This window comes from Maylandia zebra, linkage group LG5 (genome assembly GCF_041146795.1).
Source record: "Maylandia zebra isolate NMK-2024a linkage group LG5, Mzebra_GT3a, whole genome shotgun sequence".
NCBI classification, from domain to species: Eukaryota; Metazoa; Chordata; class Actinopteri; order Cichliformes; family Cichlidae; genus Maylandia; species Maylandia zebra.
This window is the reverse complement of record NC_135171.1, coordinates 12,568,762-12,589,745: the sequence shown is the minus strand read 5'-3', so window position 1 is coordinate 12,589,745 and position 20,984 is coordinate 12,568,762. Positions and strand designations below refer to the sequence as shown.

General features: G+C 41.9%; 1 protein-coding gene across 1 annotated transcript in view; it reads left to right on the top strand.

Moving 5' to 3' along the window:
• The window catches only part of ncoa3 (nuclear receptor coactivator 3), a 35,513-nt gene extending 15,123 nt beyond the window's left edge, over positions 1-20,390 (top strand). Inside the window, exons 2-23 of the mRNA XM_004571872.5 lie at positions 5,935-6,002; positions 7,921-8,025; positions 8,293-8,453; positions 9,708-9,808; positions 10,044-10,218; positions 10,369-10,560; positions 10,975-11,061; positions 12,550-12,693; positions 13,106-13,253; positions 13,346-13,899; positions 14,511-15,478; positions 15,600-15,717; positions 15,828-16,064; positions 16,276-16,488; positions 16,628-16,745; positions 16,884-17,049; positions 17,172-17,528; positions 17,682-17,777; positions 17,881-18,103; positions 18,193-18,385; positions 18,510-18,705; positions 18,797-20,390. Of these exons, the coding sequence (XP_004571929.2) occupies positions 7,940-8,025; positions 8,293-8,453; positions 9,708-9,808; positions 10,044-10,218; positions 10,369-10,560; positions 10,975-11,061; positions 12,550-12,693; positions 13,106-13,253; positions 13,346-13,899; positions 14,511-15,478; positions 15,600-15,717; positions 15,828-16,064; positions 16,276-16,488; positions 16,628-16,745; positions 16,884-17,049; positions 17,172-17,528; positions 17,682-17,777; positions 17,881-18,103; positions 18,193-18,385; positions 18,510-18,705; positions 18,797-18,808 (4,545 nt within the window). The 5' untranslated portion in view covers positions 5,935-6,002; positions 7,921-7,939 and the 3' untranslated portion in view covers positions 18,809-20,390. The remainder of the gene's footprint in view (positions 1-5,934; positions 6,003-7,920; positions 8,026-8,292; positions 8,454-9,707; positions 9,809-10,043; positions 10,219-10,368; positions 10,561-10,974; positions 11,062-12,549; positions 12,694-13,105; positions 13,254-13,345; positions 13,900-14,510; positions 15,479-15,599; positions 15,718-15,827; positions 16,065-16,275; positions 16,489-16,627; positions 16,746-16,883; positions 17,050-17,171; positions 17,529-17,681; positions 17,778-17,880; positions 18,104-18,192; positions 18,386-18,509; positions 18,706-18,796) is intronic.
• The last annotated feature ends 594 nt before the right edge of the window (positions 20,391-20,984 follow it).

The window sequence follows — 20,984 nt, the reverse complement described above, 5'->3', positions numbered from 1 at the left end:
CTGAGCAGGAATGTCCTTCTCACTATTCTGGTTCTGACTGACTGACGCTGCTGCAGCTCTGGCCTTGAGCCAAATGTCAGTAAATCAAAATCATGGATGTAACTGAAGTGATGTGCAGAATCCTGAAAATGTAAAGTTATTCACCAAGTGTACCTAAACAATGTCATTGGCATTAAGCCTGTAAAATGATAAACATGTTCTTATAGAAGTTTTCTTGGCTCTCTTGTACATATCCACCAGCTAGTGAAGCAGTATTTGCATAGAAAGTTCATTTAAACATTAAATCTGAAGAGAAACATGAACATTCTAGGACCACAATACCCTTTCAGATTTATGAAAGACAACTAAGTGAGAAAATCCATTCACTTTCAACAAAACAATAAAGTTCCTGATAAACTCACCTCTTAACATTAGCTAGACTGCACAGTTGTGTAACTTTTCAATAACTCTAGTAACTGAGGTTGCTAAAGTTACTTAACTGATACTTGTTTGTAAGACCAGCACACAAAGGTCAGGAGCAATTCTGACTTCTCATCATGTGTATTTACCTCAGTACCAGAGTTTTAGCCAGGTAAAATATGACACAGAGGATGTTTGAATAATTGTTTTATAGCACATAACAGGGAGTGTTTGCAATGGTGCTGTGTAGTTTAGAAGATGTGAGGATGCAAAATTCTGCTCATGGAGCTGGTACCTGTTATTGATTTGGACATTCAACTGTCATCTGTATCATGTTTACCTAATCTATTTGTGGTGGAGTCATCTACATGCAAGTCTCAACAGAAAAAGTTGGATGTTCCTCAAGTAGAAATGGTATAGTTAGGTTTAGTAGTTGAGTCATTCTGCTAGTTTTAGTTTAGAAAGTAGAATTTGTTGGGCCCAAACTCTTGCATCCCACTTGTTGATTCAGTCTTGCACCAGTCATCTCGCAACTCTCTCTGGTTGCTTCTCCAAAAACACCCTGGTAGAAAATGGCTATCTGCAGCCTTCCTTACATACTGGTTCCAGTATGAGACTTGCGTAACTTGCTGTTTTGTACCACTTCGGTGTAATTTTGGCATTAACTTAAGACTTCTCAGTAGAGCAGGGCGATATGGCCAAAAATATTTATCACGATATATATTTGAAAATTTGCGATAACGATATAATTGATGCGAGACAAAATACAACTCCACAACATTACTAGCGCAAAAAGACAACCTTCCATTTATTTTCACGTAAACAAGAAGCTGGTTTTTATGTACATTAAAGCTTTATAAAAATGTAACAGTGCAAATGCAAATTCCTTGCTGAAAGTTTAACCAAAAGGCATTTCCAGTAGAAATGGGCTGACATATCCTGAGCATAACCATGTATAATATCCACTGAAGTTAAAAAGAGGTGCTTTGCAACATTAAACTGCAGTGTGCAGTACGCATTTTTCGGACCATAAGGTGCACGGGATTATAAGGCACATTAAGCGAAACAAAGCAGTCAGATAAATCAAACTTTATTAAACTCATTCTTCTTGCTTCCTCCACTTCTGTACCATTGATTCATTAGTGTTGAATTCTCTGGCAGCTGCTCTATTCCCATGTTGTTGCAGTATATTAATGACTAACCTTGTATTGTGGATGGATTTTCTCAGTTGTTCTCCTGACTGAAGTTTGGTCCGTTTACAGCATCCTGCCATGCGATTGCATTTGTCTCTAACTATCAGGAACTTTAACGTTAACTTTTATAAATGGAAAAGTGTTAGTGTTCGTCCTCCAGCTTCACTGTTTATGTTATGCTAACATAGCTGTGTCGCTAGCGATCAGGTAGCACATCATTATATACCAGCTAGCCCAACTTCAGTAACCCTACAAACGTCACTGCTGTTTAGTTTCCCGTCTTCATTTATGTTGGACGTGATAGCAGAGCTGTACGTTTTGAATCTTTTCAGAAATCTCAGTCAGAACATGCAATATCATGCTTAGGTAACTAGCGAGCTAACTTCCGCTAGCTTCCTGCTAACTTCTAACTCCATTAAATGTAATAAATTTTGTTTTCATGGATGCCTGGAAGTTAAACTTCATAGTTACACCTGGTAAAGCAGCAATGCTGATCGTTTTATTAAAGATGAAAGAATTGAGACAGTTTTTTAACTCTCCGTGATGCTGCAGTGTTCGTTTGACCTGAAGATTATGGAGTTTAGGACCCAGATTACTCCCAGATTTAAGAGCATCTTAGTTCGACAAATACGACAATAACGACGGCCGCTTGCATGTTCTGCAAAAAAATGTGCTTTGTCGTGTATCTGACGGACCAACACCAAACCAGTTCCACATCACTGAAGTTGCACCATTTTTACAAACCAATTCTGGTTTATCTGTTTCACTCAACAATCGGCCATGTGCGTATGAAAACAAAGGCACTGCGCATGCGCGTTTTACTCATATTCTATCGCGATATTTCATTTTCCTATCGTTGCCTAACATTATACCGGCATTACCGTGAATGGTATAATATGGCCCAGCCCTACTTTTCAGTGCTTTTTTTTTTTTTTTTTTTTTTTTTTTTTTTTTTTTTTTTTTTTAAATAAACTTTTTTCTGTTACCTTTTGTTACTCGTCCTCCCTAAGGATCAGGTCTACAATTGTACCGTCAATGAACTAGAGCAAAAACAAAGGGATTAATGCTTAGCAAAGACTTGTGTGTGATGAAGTGTGTAGTGTTAAAACTAAACGGGTTCATTATGTCTCTACATTGTTGTTCTGTTGGTTGTGTGTGTAAACAGGTTCCTCATAATAATTAACCTGTATTTGGACAGTTGACAGACAGAGAAAAGAGGGCTGGTTTTATCTCTTTGTCTGTGTTTAAATTATTGAGCTGCAGCATTAGATGAGTTGCAGCTCTGTTTTTGGGACTAATGTAATCAGTGTCCTGTGTTGGAGTATCTCATAGGCACACACTCTGGACTCAGAGTCATAGTTCACACACTTCCTGTGTGTGGCAGTGATGATTATGAGTTGGACAACTGTGTAATGATATATTTTTATTAGCATGTTTAATGTTTTATGTGTGTTTTTAATATACTCTCACCTGCCATTTCGTTAGGTGCACCTTGCTGTTACACAAACCTTTTGACTTTTTAACTGAATTAATTTTTCACTTTTTAACATGGTGCTCGTCTGTGTTTATGGACCAATCCTCATGGTTGGGAACAATACTAATTTAGGCTGTTGCTTTTAAACAATAATACGTTTACATTACATCACTACCAACTAGGGCTGCTCAATTAATCGAATTTTAATCACGATTACGATCTGGGCTTTCAACGATCATTAAAAATGACTGAGCCGATTATTGGCCCCTCCCTCATTTATCCGCGACACCTTAAAGGCCGGTCCGTGAAAATATTGTCGGGCATAAACCGGTCCGTGGCGCAAAAAAGGTTGGAGACCGCTGATTAAGAGGACCCGAGGGAAGCTCTGAAAGCTAAGCAGAAGTTATTTGGAGAGGAGAGTGACTGCCGTTGGTTGAAAAGAGAGGTAAAAAAAACTTCAGTGGTGTTGCACACTATTTTATATTATTTTTTAAAGTCATTGTTAACCCTTTAGATCCGGTCAGAGCGGCACGCTCCGTTTTGTGTAACTATTTTTAAATCCCTGTAGAATCTGAACCGCGTAAGCTAGCGCAATAATTTGTTTTGCATATGAAACCAGAGGAGTTGTACTTACATCTTATGCCATCAGCTTGTCCTCGGTCACGGTTTCCTTCCACATAAAGCCTTGCAGGAACAAAAACATAATATTCCAGAAACACGCTTTGCCGATCCGATCAGCTGTTCATAACACTTCCCACAGTGAAACAGACGTCAGCGCGAACATTCGCATGTCCGCCATTTCCAGGCCGAAACCGGAAGTGACGTCATTTTTGCGGAAATGTAGTTTTTTTTTACTTGTAGGCCTTAAAAACCTCTACTGGTCATGTTTGACTTTTCTGAATAGTTTCTGGGATGCTTGCACTGCTGGAAATAGTTTATTTTGATGCACATGCTGTTTTCTTTGCAAATTTGCATCATAGGATTGTGGGTTTTTTTTTTTTTTTTTTTTCCTGCAGTATATAAAAATTGCTGTATCTCCAAAATAAAACTATGGAGACACTCAAAATAAATTTCCTGTTGTTGTAAACTATTTTTTGCAACTTTTTTTGTATTTAAAGTTTTGAGGGATAAACCTCTTAAATTTCTCCAAGTAGAAATATATGTAACAAAACAAAAGCGATTTTCAATTTTTTTGTAGTTTATTGTACTTTTTTGCAATTAATGTAGTTACTATGGACTTAATGCATACATATTATTAAAATATGGGCTATAACAGTTATTTAGCAACTTGAAATGCTCCCACAAATGGCACTACAACATGTAAAAAAATAATATAAGCTCTGGCGGACTTGGTTCTATGGTAGGTCTTAAAGGGTTAAATAAATATCGTCAAATAATCGCGATCTCAATTTCAGTGAAAATAATCGTGATTATCATTTTTGCCATAATCGAGCAGCCCTACTACCAACCTGAGCTGTTGAACCAGTTTCTTGTCCTTAGCTGCTAAGAGTGTCACCCGATGTGCTCTTCTTCTGCTGTAGTCCATCTGCTTCCAGGTTCAGTGTTTTGTTTGTTCGGAGATGCTCTTCTGATTACCTTGATTACAAGAATTGGTTACCTTTGTTACCGTGCCTTCTTGTCCATTTGAAGCTGTCTGACTATTCCCCTCTTACCTCTGGTGTCAACAAGGCATTTTCTCTGCCACTCACTCATAGTGTTTGTTTCAGATTTTCTCTGTAAGCTTTAGAGATGGTTGTGAAAGGAAAAAAATATCCCAGTATATTAGGAGTTTCTGAAATATTCAGACCAACCCATCTGGCAGCAACAACACCACGTTCAAAATCTGTTAAATCGCCTTTGTTTGCCATCATGCTGAGTTTGAGCTACAGCAGGTCTTCTTGCCCATGCATGCACACACTTACAAGTGATTGGCTCAGTATAACTTTGTATAAATGAGCAGTTGAACATGGTAACTAATAAAATGGATTTATTTTTATTTTGACCTTAGATTTTTTTTTATATCAAACTTTATCACAGGAAGAATTTGTTTACTCTGTGTGGCTATTCTTAGATTTCAGCATGGGAAAAACACTATCTCACAGGCTTTTCTTTGACAGAGGATGATGCAGTGATTTAGGCAGGAGCTTGTACACTTGCTGAACACAAGGCACTCTAAATATTAGGATTGGGAATCTGACAGATCCCTTGTGACCAGAAGGATACTTGATTAGCAAAAAAAGAAAATAAAAAGATAACATATCTGAATCTGATATTGTAATTGCTCTATGGGAAAAACTATTAAGTTAGTGACTAGAAAGATCACGAGATTCATTTCTGCAGAGTTTCCTTAATAAGAAAACCAAAAAAACACCACACTGACTGAGATAACTTTACTGGCTGCCATAGATGGTAAAGGTCTTTAAGCATTTTAGTAAATGCAGCTGGAATTTTCTGACCTTTTGTCAGATATAGAAGAAGGATTTCCATGCTGTGTTTTCTCCTAATGCTCAATTAGATTAGTTTTGGAAACCCTCGGATGCCAGACAACAATCAGACAAAATGTGAGTAAAAACCAGGACGACAGGGAACTGACGAACAGAATATGTAAATATGGTGGATAAGTGGCCACGTTTCCTGGAAAGGGAAGTGATGACGCAGTGGAACAGGCCGAGGGGGAGGGGGCAAACAGGATGCAAACTGCTGTGACTTCCTGTGCATTTTTAGAATTGAGTCTTTCCCATGAAATTCTATGAACGAAAAACATATATAAAGCACATGTTTTAGCGTGCACAAAAGTACTAGTCATGTTGAGACTTCCAGACATTTATAGAGCGCTGTAGTTCATGACCTTTCTCTTTCTGTTTTCAGGAGATGTTGAGACATTAAAGTGACACTAGACCCTGAATGGATTTTGACTGGGGCTTGTACTGGCTAAGGTGAGCATGCAGTAACAAAACACAGAAATGCATTCACTCCATCAAATAACAATTAGGACCATTTTACTTTGAAATATAAAATGTTTTTATTATTTACTGTGCCCATGTACCTGATGGTAGGTGCAACATCTCATCTTGTTCCTGAGCAACTTTCACACTGTTAGATGAAGCTGATTCAGGTCAGTGGCACACTGCCAGGCCTGTTGAGAGACATCTGTGGTTTTGGTGGGCTGCTGCTAAAAGTTTCTCTTTTACTGCTCTGCTGCCATCTACTCAACTTGTGTCTGTTTTCAGTCATGTTAAACGTTTAGCTGGTTTAAATGTCAAAAACACACAAACTTAAAAACAACAGTAAATTTGAGTTACAGTTGTCAAAATCAAATGAGAGCATTCTTGTTTTGTGTAAGATCATATTACCTTTCTTTTTTTTTTTTTTTCTTCTTTCTTTTCTTTTTTTTGCATTACCATGTTGGAACGTGTTTACGTTTACTCTGGTTTTCAGTAAGGTTTCCCTGTAGTACAGTCCTGGTATTCATACCCTGTCCTCCAAAAGACTTCCAGCAGCCTACAGCTCTGCTGTTTGTCCGGTCAGGATGTGAGGCTGACTGAGGGCTGATGTCATCTTTCTATGCTGCTGCAGAGGTGAGCCTTAGGACAGAAATCAGAAAGGAAGGAAGAAAGAGAGGAGGGAGGGGAGCAAGAGTCACAGCCGGAGCACGACAGGCAGATTTAGAGAGGGGTGCTGAAAGGTAGACAGACAAGAAGCATGCGATGCAGATTTACTGCACAAAGTGTGTGTCTGAGACCTGGTGCTCTTCTAGTAGTAATAGTGTTGGTGGGTGACTGGGCTGCATGTCCTAGCCTGCAGTTGCAGAGCAGGAGTTGCATAATGACTCCCATCCGTTTTACACTTTTCTTCTTTGGAATGAGTTTGTGTGTGTGCGTGTGCGTGCGCACAGAAGCAGACACAAAGTCCAGGATAGGGTTGTAGTCGAACAGTCTGGTAGTGCAGCTCAGAAGTTTTTGGGTGGGAATAGGAAGGAGCAGTGACCTTAGATGTTGGCTACAGGGGTTTCCTCTCATGAACTCTGAGAGGTCAGACAGAGGCTAGTGCCAGAGCAAGAAAACAAGGACACGATCCCTTGCTCGGCACAACTACCGAAAGGGAAAAATACAAGGGAGGTGTTGTCTTAGGATGATACAGGGGGGACTGAACGTAAAATCTATTGGAAGAAAGAACGGATATAGCTTAGCATTAACCGTGCACAGTAAAGAGAATACAGCGTATTCAAATGACTAAAAGTTGCAGAGCCTCGCCTGGATTGTTTCAAGGCTCCACAAGCCTGAACAGTGTGCAATATTTTTCTTTTTTCTTTTTTTGGCTTGTGCAGCCCCAGGCAGTTAAACAAATAGACGAGCTGGTGAATATGCGCCTTTCTGGGACAGTAGCTTCTAGCACTCTTAAACACTGTGCCCCGACATGCCTGAGCATGCAAGTGCACTGGAAATGGTTTGTATAGTATACTTGTGTTGCCGCTGCTAGCAGAAGGGTATCATTCTAGCGGGCAGGCTGGCTGAACGCGGGATGACCCATCTCCCCTGAGGCTCCAAATCACTACATCATCATCAGTTGCTCCTTGCAGTGGAACAGATGAGATTTCACTCCCATCAAACACAGTGCAGAAACCAAGGCTGCTCAGATAACTGGATAGTCTGCCCTTATAAATCTATACTGATCTAAATTCTTCTGTTCCCCCAGAAGTCTCTTCATCTGCACTCACTTCTGAGTGGACTTTGCAAAAAAACACAAAAAAACATTTTAATGGTCTTTTAGATTGCAACACATACCACTCTCAGGTCATTCTGTCTGATCATACCACGTTATGTATATATGCAATGCACCGATTTGCGCTTTCAGGTGCTGATGTGTGCTGAAGATGAGTGGCGTCGGAGACAACTCGTTGGATCCCCTGTGCTCCGACCGTAAGCGTAAACTGTCCACCTGTGACACTCCAAGCTTAGGGTAAGTGCTCTAACTTGTGCTGAGTATATTTAATGCATCAGTCCACTTTGTCCGTCGCTGTTTTTATTTAAATGCCAGCATGATGCATGAGTGTGTGTGATGTCGCTGTCTTCCTCCTGACCACATCCCTGGTTCAAGCATATGTTGCTGCTAACTGAATATCTGAAGCATCTGAGCCCTGTATGGCCGTATGGCCTGCATACGGCTGGGGCATGGGGAGGTGAGGTTGTCATGGCAACATATCTAATCCCTTTGGTGCCTCAGCAGGTGTGACAAGCGTCGGAGGGAACAGGAGAGCAAGTACATCGAGGAGCTGGCTGAGCTCATCTCTGCCAACCTCTCCAACATTGACAGCTTCAACGTCAAGCCTGACAAATGTGCCATCCTGAAGGAGACAGTGAGGCAGATCAGACAAATCAAGGAGCAAGGTACCACCTCCATGTTCAGATTACATCTTTGTGATTAAAACAAAGGATCATTTTATTTTTGAATTTGTGTATGGAAAGTAAACCGTGGAGAAAGTAAGGATTGTCAAGTACGCTGCTGCAGGACAGATGATGCCAGTGATAAAGTAGTGTGTTTGGTTCATGGCCAGGCCACTTCAGACTGACAGCCAGTTTGGCTGTTTGTATCGCTGGGGGTAAATGAGCACCAGTAATTGAGACCAATCCTTGGTGGTCATGGCTCAAGGCTGTAAGTGACAGTGTGTATCTGTTAGTGCCAAACCCTGTTTCTCTCTGGGAGACTAATGCTACTGGAGACTCAGAAATCAGACCTTATAGAGAGCCACTCCTATCTCAAAGCTTTTTTTTTTTTTTTTTTTTTTTTTTAACCATTTTTGCAGATTTTACACAATTAAATACACAGAAGTGAATAACTTCCTCCAAATGTTTTTAGCCTGGTTGCGATTACATCTGTTAGGATAAGTGGGTAAAGAAGAAAGCGAGCAATCATATTGGAATGTACCCAGAGGGTCACAGCTGGCTACTGTGGGTCCTGGCGTTGTGCAGCCAGGTTACCATAGATACAGGATAAGAATGATGGAGGGGCCTCTCCGTTTTTCTTCTCTTTTCTGACTGTTGTTTATTTAACACACCTTTCCCCACCCCAACCCTTGTTTACATGTCTTCGTCTTTAGGGTCAGTTTCCTTGTTTTGTTATGTTTTCTTTTTCATTTAGGTCAGCAACTGCTGTCTCATCTCTTCTTGTACAGCTACTGAAAGTTTGAAATAGCATTAAATCCAGTGGCATACAGTTTCACATCTTGCTTGTGTTCCAAGTGACCCAGCTATATAGAGTGGTATCTAACAAAGCCTCAGACACATGCTGATTTTAAAAATAGAAAGGCATGCCAACCATGCAGTCATGACTTGTGCTGCCATCTGGTGGCCAGAAAACATATTTATTATACTGTGGGTAATTATACAGACTGATATGTTTTAAGTTGGGGTTTGTTTTGTTGTTGTTGTTGTTTTGTCTTTTGTAATTTTAGATTATGCCTCAGTATTATGTACAAAAACAAAGTAAAAGTTGGGGAAAATATACAGGTCATGCACCAAGTTGTCCCAAGAATTCAAACTAATCTTGTTGATTTACACAGTGGAAGTTATTTTCAACAGAACTGTAACATTATTATCATTATTATCGTTACCAACAGTGCAGTGTGCCTCATTTGTTTTCAGGAAAGAGTTCTTGCAGTGATGACGATGTTCAGAAGGCGGATGTTTCCTCCACTGGTCAAGGGGTCATTGACAAGGACCATCTGGGGCCACTGCTCCTACAGGTCAGTTTGGGGACAATCACTCGGGGGCAAAAGAGTAACACCAATTAGCTCCCCCTCCATATGTTGGATCTGTGTTTTGGTGACATTGCTGACATGTAGCTGATAAAAATGTCTCAGCTGGTTTCTTTTTAGACGGACAAAGCAGTAATAATTTTAAAAAAAAAAACTAATGCTATTTGCATTGACGGGCCTTCACTCCATTTGGCTCTCCTTTCTTCTGCCCTTGCTCTTTTAGGCCTTGGACGGCTTTCTCTTTGTGGTTAACCGGGAGGGCAGCATTGTATTTGTATCGGACAATGTGACCCAGTACCTGCAGTACAAGCAGGAGGAGCTGATCAACACCAGCGTGTACAATATCATCCATGACGAGGACCGAGAGGAGTTTCACAAGAATCTCCCCAAGTCTAATGGTGAGACACGAGTGTTTATTATGTTTGTGCAAACACATTTAAGATGCATAAAACATAACAACACACACATAAATGGTGGATCACTTGCACACGTGGTTAAAGAGTCTGCATCTTTTTTTCTTTTTTTCTTTTTTTTTTTTTGCATCACAGCACCCAATGGAGCATCGTGGGGTGGAGAGGCACCTCGTCAGAAGAGCCACACGTTCAACTGTCGCATGCTGGTCAGCTATGTTCACAGTCAGACTCATGGACTGCCAGAAGAAAGAGCGGGAGGCCAACGCTATGAGACTATGCAGTGTTTTGCTCTCACCCAGCCCCGGGCCATGATGGAGGAGGGAGATGGCAAGTCATTGTTTATAAGCTTGTTTTGTTTTTTTTAGTGTTAGAGCCACATTAAGAAAATAAATAATAATTAGTGTCCATTTTTAGACTAAAGTCAAAATTTCGAGCTTATACTCGAATTATCATTTTGGTAAAAAGTCGAAATTTGAAGAGTACAGTTGTTATTTCAAGCCAAACAATTGCCACAGCTCCTATACTCTCTACAAATTGCATTGTGTAGATGAGTTAGTGAAACTATTTGATCAGCTCTCTTATTGTGTCTTATTGCACAAGGGTGTAACCATCGGTATCTTTCCATCTGTCTACTGCCAGACATGTCAAGTTTGTGTGGGTTATAAACAAAATAGTAACTGTCCCGTTCTGCCTCCACTGTAGTTACATGAGGATTTAACATGGCGCTGTCTCTTTCCTCAGATTTGCAGTCATGTATGATATGTGTGGCACGACGCATCACTGCAGTAGAGCGGACAGAGAGGTTTAGCACTCGTCATGAACTGTCTGGTAAGTGTTTGCTGTATGACATGTAATGGAGACACCTGAGAATTTAAAAAATAATAATAATAAAAATTAAGTACATTTGGGGGAAAAATGCATTTTAACCAGCTACAGCGACAAGGCTTATATTATTTTTCATACTGTGAGTTTCTCTGTGTTTGTCTGTGTGTCATGGTGGAACACATACTGGAGCAAGACGTAACACAAAGCCCGCTCGGACACTTTTGCAGCTCTTGTTTGTGCAATAGCATTGCAGTCACGCACGGTATACTCGCAAAGCTTGTGTGTAGCTAAAAATAAAGCATAGTTGTTATTGTTTTTCACATAGTGAGTCTGTCTCTGTGCGAGTGTAATTTTGGCTAAATTTGGCTTCGGAGACCCAGACTGCAGCAGGAATTACCACAATCTCTGAATATGCCTGTCTGTGGACAGATTTAGTCAACAGGAGACTGTCACAGCCGTAAAACAGACACACACTCTACTGCTTCAGTTAGTTGACATCAAAGTGATTGTGATCTGATGACATCTTATTTAATGTTTTTTGGTTTGGGTTCTGTTTTTTTTGTTGCTTTTGTGTTGTTTCATTTTTTTAAAATAGAAGTATATTGAAGCTCTACAGCAAACAGGAATTACAAAAGTTTTTGTGTGTGTGTGTCATGCACTATTCTTTCATGATTTCTGGCAATATAAGGCACGTGAAGAATTGGTCAGTTCAAGCTTTACGGTGCTAGAAACATCCATGGATTTGGATTTCCTTGGATTTGATAGCAACAAACAGTTGCTGCAGATGTGTCAGCTGCACATCAATGTTGTGACTCTCCTGTTTCACCACATCCCAAAGATGCTCCGTTGGGCTGAGATCTGGGGACTGTGAAGGTCATATGAGTACAGTGACCTTCTTGTCATGTTCAAGAAACCACTTTAGGATGATTTGAACTTTGTGACATGGCACATGCTGGAAGCAGCCATCAGAATACGGGTACGCTGTGGTCATAAAAGGATAGACTATTTCAGGCCATTCTCTGTAAACTCTAGAGATAGTTGTGTGGGAAAATCCCAGTAAAACATCAGTTTCTAAATTACTCAGACCAGGCCATCTAGCACCCACAACCATGTTGCATTCAGAGTCACTCAATCGACCTTTCTTCTCCATTCTGATGCTTGGTTTGAACTTCAGCAAGTTGTTTTGACCATATCCAAATGTCTAACGAGTTTACATGGACAATGCAATGAGTTCATTGTGACTGGCTGTTTAGCTGTACAATACAGTGTCCGTGTTTTGTTAAGCACAGCAGCTGTGCATAACACAATTATTTTAAATTTAATGAATATTATAAATTATGTAGGTGGTGCTACAGAATAAATCCACCCATGTCACAAATATGAACAGTTAGGCAGTGTTATTTAGAAATGTCTGTATTATATACACATGGACTAAACCGAAAGCTTCTTTCTCCTCAACACCACCAGCTCACTTGGGATTTTCTGTTGTAGGTAAACTGATTGAAATTGAACAGCAGAACTCTCTTCACACGACCATGCGCCCAGGGTGGGAAGACCTGGTTAGACGCTGCTTGCAGATGTTCATCCATCGAAGTGAGGGACAGCCGTGGTCCTTCAAACGCCACTACCAAGATGGTATGCATTTCTGATTCTCCATTACTATATATGTGTGCAGTAACATCTTTTGTTTGGTTGCTCTTAGGCATGTCATCTTATTACAATCTTTGTTTTGTAGGTTAAGGCTCCTTGTACATACATAAGAGGGTAACAACACTAATAACAATCTTACTCTAGCAAAAGACATGAGCTATGTAGCTAAACTTTCTGGGGTGTATAGTTATTGACCATGCAGGGTGCCTTGGTTATAGTAAACAGTGAATGATCTCTATGCTGACTTTATAATATTAAAGGTCTTGCTGAAGAGGGGACTGTATGGCAGCTGGTTTATTACCTATGGATGTTTTAATATTCGTAGTATGTTTAGTTTTTTTTGTCAGCTATTTTGGAGGAGTGACATTATTTTCTCTCTTCTTTTTTCTTGCTCCAGCTTTCCATAATGGCCATGCGGAGACACCTCTTTACCGGTTCTCACTCTCAGATGGAACCCCTGTCACAGCTCAAACAAGAAGTGACCTCTGCAGGAATCCCAGCACAAATGAACCACACTCTTTCCTCTCCACACACCTGCTGCAAAGGTGCAAATTGTCTAATGAACAATATGATTTCATCATGTTTCATTCCTTTCTACAGCTTAATCGTTGTTCTGTTTTCATTTGTATTTTTGTAGGGAGCATAATGGTTATCGGGGGAACCGTGGTGGTGGCATGAGGCCTCAGACCATGGGTATGAACAACCCCAACCAACAGATGAACATGGGTCCAGGAGGTGGGATGGCCATGAACAGGGGCTACGGTATGACTGAGCAGGGCAACGTGCCACAAAGAGGAGTGCCGCCGTACGCTGGGGGCAACCGGATGAATCCGATGAATCAAATGAGTCCCATGCATCATTCTATGCATCAAATCAATTCCATGCATCAGATGAACAACATGGGTCATATGAATCAGATGAACTCCATACATCCAATAAATTCCCCCATGAACTCAATGAACCAAATGGGGTCCATGAATCAGATGGGCCATCATGGTATGCATCAGCAGCAACAACAGCAGCACCAGCATCAGCAGATGGCCCCGTTCCATGGACCTGGAGGTGGACCTGCAGGTGCAGGGTATGGGATGGGAATGACAAGCCCTCCCCAAGCCAGTCCAGGGATAAATTGTCCTCCGCACAACGTCGTGGGTTCCCCCAGAGTCCGAGGTAGCCCCTTCTCTCCCGGAGGTATGAGCCAACTATTCTGAAACGGCCGAATTTAAAACAAAATTGAATATAGTGGTATGAAAAAATATTTTTGTTGTTGTTGTTGTTTTGTTTTTTGTATATTTCTCACACTTGCATGTTTTAAATTAATTATTTAAAAGTAAAATTGAAAAATCAGACAAGGATAACAACACTAAATACAAAATGCAGTTTTTAAATAATGATTTCATTCATTAAAATTCAGTAAAATTGACCCAACCCTTCCTAGCCCCATGTGAAAAGTAATATTCTCCATAAATCATGAATTAACGGCGATAAACCACATTTTTTGGAAAGCTGTGTTCAGTTTCACCAGCCACACCCAGGCCTGATTACTGCCAGACCTGTTGAGTCAAGAAGTTGCTTATATAGAATGTGCCTAACAAAGTGAAACAGGCTAAAAGATTGCAAAAAGCAACACACCATGAACTGTAGGCCTCACTTGCTTCGGTTTTTAGGTTTACTTCGTTTTTCATATAGGGCCAGGAAAGAAGAAATCAGCTTGTTAACTGTACTTTAGTTATAAATAGTTAAAACTTTCTTTTTTATTTGGTGTGTGTTCAGTAGATTTACTCTGGTTGTGTCCTTTGTAGGTATGAACTCTCCCATGAGCTCCACTCATGCCGGTAACTCAGGAGGTGGAGGAGGAGCTACCACCTTCTCCAGCAACTCATTGAATGCCCTTCAAGCCATTAGTGAGGGAGTGGGCAATCCAATGCCTTCCCCACTCACTTCTCCTCCTCCTCACAAGCCCGACAGCTCCCCAAGCATCAACTCTACCAATCAAGCAGCAGGGGGACCCTGTAAAACTTCCCTCCCAGCCTACTCTGACTCCAGGAGCCCAGGAAGCTCACTGGGGACTGGTGGAGAGCAGCAATCTCAGCAGCACCCACACACCCCCACCAGTGAGGGCCCTCCTGACAAGCCAGACAGTCAGGCCAGCAGAGAGGCAAGTCTGGGTGTGGGAGAAACCAACAGACGGGTTCCCGACACAAAGTGCCACCAGAAGCTTTTGCAGCTCCTCACCTCTCCTACAGATGAGCTCCACACAGCAAGCTCCGGGCCCAGCTCCACACCTGAGAGTAAAGATGCAACAGCTGGTGTCACCAGTCCCTCCTCCTCTACGGGAGTGTCATCCTCTACAAGCGGCAATCATGCTGCTGTTTCCTCCTCTGGTAGCACAGGAAATGTAAATAACCAGTCACTGCAGGAAAAACACAAGATTCTCCACAAGCTCCTGCAGAATGGGAATACTCCTGATGAAGTGGCTCGCATCACAGCTGAGGCCACAGGAAAAAGCAGCTTGGATTCTGGGGCACCAGAGCCAGGGCCTGCCACCAGTGGAGTGGTTAGGGGGTCAGAATCAAAGCAGGAGCAGCAGAGCCCTAAGAAGGAGAAGCCCAATGCCCTCCTTCACTACCTCCTCAATAAGGATGACTCTAAAGAAGTGGGGGAGATAAAACCAAAGGATCTGGATGGGAAAGGTGCTCAGGGGCCAGGGGTCACCAGCTCTGATCACCATAGCATAGAAAGCAAGGTCAAGTTAGAGCCAGCTGATGAGGTAGGCTCAAAATCTCTCTTGCATGCATGTTCTCAAATACATCATCTTCTCAGACATCGTTTCTGATCCTTCCTGTTTTGTTTTGTTTTGTTTTGTTTTTTTGTTTTTTTTCATGGTTCAGACCCTGGAGACCATTCTAGGTGTTCCCAGGAACAACCCCGGCTTCTTCCCTGACTCAGATCCCAGAGCTGGGAAGGAAACTGGAAACAAACAGGGAAATATTCCAGACAGTTTACATGGTACGTCAGTCAGTATAATCAAGTGCATCATGTGATTTGACTCAAGTGCTGAGCAGTAATACACAGAAGAGTGTGAAGGGACCTTAAACCTGGTTTTGTATTTGTTTCAGATGGAGAGAGAGCCCCCATTCTTCCAAGTCCGCGTGTTGCCTATCAAAGAGCCTTGTCCTTGGATTCCAAACCCATGAGTGGAGAGGGAGGGATGGGAGGCAGTCTGGCTACAAGAAGAAATATTTCCTCTTCCACAGTGGTCAAACAAGAGAACATGGACGTTCCAATCCGAGGAGCTGTGCCTAATGGCTATCCTGCAGGCATGAGTGTGTGTCCACCAAGAGGCAATCCTACAAGTAACTTAAGCACTTACTTCCTAAAATATCTAATATCTCCAAGTTTTCTCTTTATACCTGTTCAACAGAATAAACTGCATGAGAAATTTTTTTTGAGTTCTACTTACTTTAACATTTTTAGTTACAGCCACCACCTTTAGCACACAGAAGCTACTCCCTTGACTGACAACACCCAGTAATGAAACACTCTGTATATTTTCCTGTTATTCAGGAGGCATGGGCAGAGGCATGGGTATTCCTCAGCGCCCTCCCATGGCAGGGCCAGGGGAATGGGGGATGCAGAGATCCAGCGGCAGCCCTGTAGCTGGACCAGGACACCCTGGCATGGGTCGCTCTGGTCCACTGGGAGGACCCTTAATAAACCGCTCCATCAGTGCACCGGGAAACACCAGATCTATGCTGCAGCAGCAGCTCATGGATATGGGTATGTCACATGTCTCTGTTGTAGACTGAACCTAAAAAAAAAATGCCCTTAATTTGTGTGCAACATACTAACATGACTATTTAAAAGCTTTCTGTTAAGTGCATTGTGAACCATACATGCATTTCTATCATGTCTCTAGGTAACAGTGATGCTAATGTAGGCATGAGACCTTTTTCTGGACACGGTCCCCCACCTCAGTCGCCCTCCTGGCCTGACTCTGCCATGGGAATGGAGAGACCACAGAATAACATAAACAGGTGAACCTTCAGCACCAATCCCACATTTATCTTCTCTTGTATTAGATGTCGAGCTGAACTCAGCAGCTAACATTATTAGACTCTGAAGGTGACATTTTGAAAACTTGTTCGTTATGGTTTTTTTGGTTTGGTGTTTAGGGACCCATTTGCACACCCCCTGGAAGAACTGTTGGGGCCTCTGCCCAATAGTGAAGGGCCAAGTGATGAACTTGTAGACCAGTTGGACTCTCTGCTCAAGGCTGCTGATGTCAGTACTCTTCAGGAGATAGACCGAGCTCTAGGCATCCCTGAAATCGTAGGCCAGGTAGGAGACACACTTAAGTCATAACTTCACTAGTGCCATTGTTAGAACCACTTTTGGCTTAACATGCACAGGAATTCTAGTAAAGTTTAGTCCACTAACAAACCAACATCTCTGTACGCCAGGCCCAGGGACCTGATGGCCTTCAGCACAGCCAAGATCAAAGCCAGGGTCCATGCCCACCACCATCGGGGCCATTCCCAGGGCCTGATACCTCCTTAGGCATGGACCAAAAACCCATGTATGGCCAAGGCTACCCAGGCCCCCCCTCGATGGGCATGCAGCCTGGATATGGTGGCAATGCAATGCAAGGCCAGTCTCCTGGAACCTTCAGTCCCATGATGAATCAGATGGGGCAGCCAGGGGGTTTTCCTGGCATGGGGGGTATAGGCAACCCCCGCGCAAACATGCCAAGACCTCGCATGATGACTGCCAACAAGCCTCTGAGACTTCAACTACAGCAGAGACTACAAGGACAACAGGTAATCTCTCTATGACACACTTTTTTAAAGGTAGTCTTCCAGGCTTCCAACTTGTTTCTTTGAAATCTGTCTTCTTGTATGTTTGTTAAATATGGATGTGAAAAAATAGTATAAAGGAATAACAAGGTGTATTTATCTCATCTCACCCGGCAGTTTATGAACCAGGCACGACAAGCTGTAAAGATGGAAAGTACCCCTGGAGGAAACCCTGTCATACGCACAGGCATGCAACCTGGCATGGGTGGACAGGTATGTAGACAGTACTTCATCTGTAATGTAGCGTGCGTTCACTCGACACGGCAGCAAAGCTCCAACTTACCTATTTAACACTGAGCATGGTTGTTCTCTGCAGCCGGGTTTCCTGAGTGCCCAGGTGTTAGCTCAGCGCAGAGAGTTGCAGTTAAGAAGGCAGCGGATGATGATGATGATGCAGCAGCAGCAGCAAGGTCAGGGGGCAGCAGGTACCTTCAGCCCTCCTCCTAATGTCACAGCACCAACAGGCATGGATAATCCAATGGGCCCCCCCCCCATGAACCAGCCTGGACAGCAGGCTTTCAACTATGGAGGCAACTACGGTGAGTTGGCTGAGATGGAGCCAGCTGTCAGTATCCTTTGTCATATCCTCCTGAAGTTTCACACTCAACAACTGTTGCACTATTTGCAGGGATGAACCAGCAGGGGGACCCAGCCTTCATGACTCCAGGTTGCAGCCCACCAGGAAATATAATGCCAGGAAGAATGGGAGGCCCACCACAGAATGCAATGATGCCAGGAATGCAGGGAAATCCACAGGGAGGGCACTCGTACCCATCTGGAGACTTGAAAGGATGGCCGCAGGGTGGAATGCCACGTAACATGTATGCTGCATCATGCTTCCTTTAGTCATCAGTTGTTTAAGTGTTACTTAACAGAAACGTTCCTAAGCACTTCTCAAAATCAAGTTACAGAGGTAATTTACTTTTCATTTTTCTCCTTGTCTAGGTCCTATCCTCAACAGTTCCCCCAGCAGGGCAATCAGGGCCAGTTTGGACCCATGATGATGAACAACTCTATGGGGGGACCCGGGCCGGTCAGCGGGGCTGGTGCAGGACAGATGGCTCAAATGCCAGGACAGATGCAGGGTCAAATGGGAATGAACTCCATGGGGATGGGCCGAATGCCAATGGGACCTGACCAGGTGGATAATTTTAGGGTCTTACATGTGTTTCAGCTGCTGCTCGGAGGATTTCCGTTTGTAACTGTCTGTCTGCTTTGTGTGTTTTTTGCAGAAGTATTGCTGAGGACCTGTGGCTCATGACAGAATCTGGACCTTTCAGCTGTGGCAGATTTAGCTGAACAAGGAGAGGAACTGGACGCAGACGCACACACATATTCACCACACACACAGTAGAGTTCCCCCAGCATAAATTTTGACACAAAGAACTCAGCACAACATGCTGCTCGCCCTAGAGGGTGTGGGCTGAAAGGACAAATGATTTGTGCTAGGTTTCATCCGCACACATGTATACAGAAATCCGATACGGCTGTGTGTTTGCACGTGCGTTTGTGTGTGACCTGAAGCTGTCAGGCAGTATTCAGCGTCACAGCCAGACTGCAGAACAGGACTACGGTACAACTGGCTGTGGCTGCACTTTACCACAAGGCTTCTGTTTCGGGGGGTGAGAGATTGATGCAATATTTCTTCATTACAGCCTTACTAGAGATTCAATGCCTTCACAACAATGTTTTGTTTTTTTTTTCTTCCTTATCCTTTGGATGCGCCTCATTCTAAAGTCATTGGAAGCTATAAGCACACAGTTTACTATGTTATGCAGATTGGAGCAATAACTCTTGCCTTTATGCTTTAGACTGTACCTGAGCATCATAATCCCTGTTATAAGCAAACAAATGGTACTGCAGTATTAGATGTCTCAAATGTTCTCTGTGAATATGAATTGTAAATATTCTACAATATATTATCAAACATGCTTTTTAAAGGCCCGTTCTTGCACAAAGTATGAGACCTGGTTGTATTTTTGTGTCCCATAGGTCAATGCTGATCTGATTTCCTTTTTTTTGTTTTTTTGTTTTTTTTTTCATTTACAGAATGCTTTTTAATTTTGGAAACAAAACAATAAGGTTATGTATTACGTTTTTTAGGCACTTTTTAACTTGCGACGAGTATCTGATGCGTTGAAGGTTTGAGCTTTGACGTCATCAGCAGTGTTCCCCCCTCCCAGGAGCAGCAGCAGCTCTGTCAGTCCAGCTTTTTTTTTTTTTTTTTTATTATTATTATTATTATTCACACGATGTTCTGTTTCGACTGTTATCAGCTTGCTGAATCTACCTTTTCAACATGCGCAATCCAAAGATGTTTTTCCACATGTATAGTTTCTGAGGTTTCTGGTGTACATTTTTTACATTGTGTTATATTATTCTGATGGTAAATGGGTACATATCATTGGATCTGTAAAAGCTTTGGGTGGTTATGGACATGAGATGGATTGTTCCACAGTGGGAAAGTGAGGTGCAGTGGGGAGAGGACTGGAAAAAAAAAACACGCATGTTTTGTTGTGATGTAGAAAAAAACAAAACAAAAAAAAACATCCACTTTAAGACATATCAATATCTCATCTATTTTTCAGGAAACAACTTCATCTTATGTCCAGACTTTGTTACTTCAGGAGAAAAAGAAATAAAAAAATAAAAAAATATCTTGAAGTTTGAATGAAGTGCAAAAAAGAGGCAGGAGATCATTTGGTTTGTTTTTCTTTCTTTGGAGGTAAGATAAGCTGTTATTTTACAGGATGTATATTACAGATTTTTTTTTTTTTTTTCTCTGATGTTGATATTGATATAAAATACAAATTTCTATTTAAACACTCCTGGCTCTGGCTCTCCAATTATTTACTGTTCATAAGCTGTGATGCCTGTGTGCAGTTCTCTACACGTCAGTAAATATCAGCGGGTGCGCTGCGTTGTCAGAATGATTAGTTTGATCGTACAAAATGGATGCGAGGAGGAGGGGCGCTTCTGCTGTCAAGTTACTGAAAATAAGACGTGAAGGTTTTGGTGTTCTGTTAGGCTTTTCTTGTATTTTCAGTATCACACTCTAGTCAACCTGGAAACGGTTTCCACTTTCAGGGCATAAAGAAATAAAGTTTGTGGGCTTATTTTCTTTCTTAAATACTTAAGCTATGTGACATAAAGAAGAACAATAATGATAAAAGAAAACTTCCAATTACAAAACAATACCATATTTTAGAAATGAGACAATGAAAGTAAATGGATTCCTGAATAAGTATTGCATTGCACAGCAAAATATTTTACACTGAGAGGGCTTCTGTAAAGAAAATCAATCTTTTTAAAAGAACGATGCAGTTTAACATAGTTCTAACGCAAAATGTTAAACTCGTGACTCGTATAGACTGACTCTTTGCAAATTTATCAACATTCAGTTATTAATGTGCAATCTGC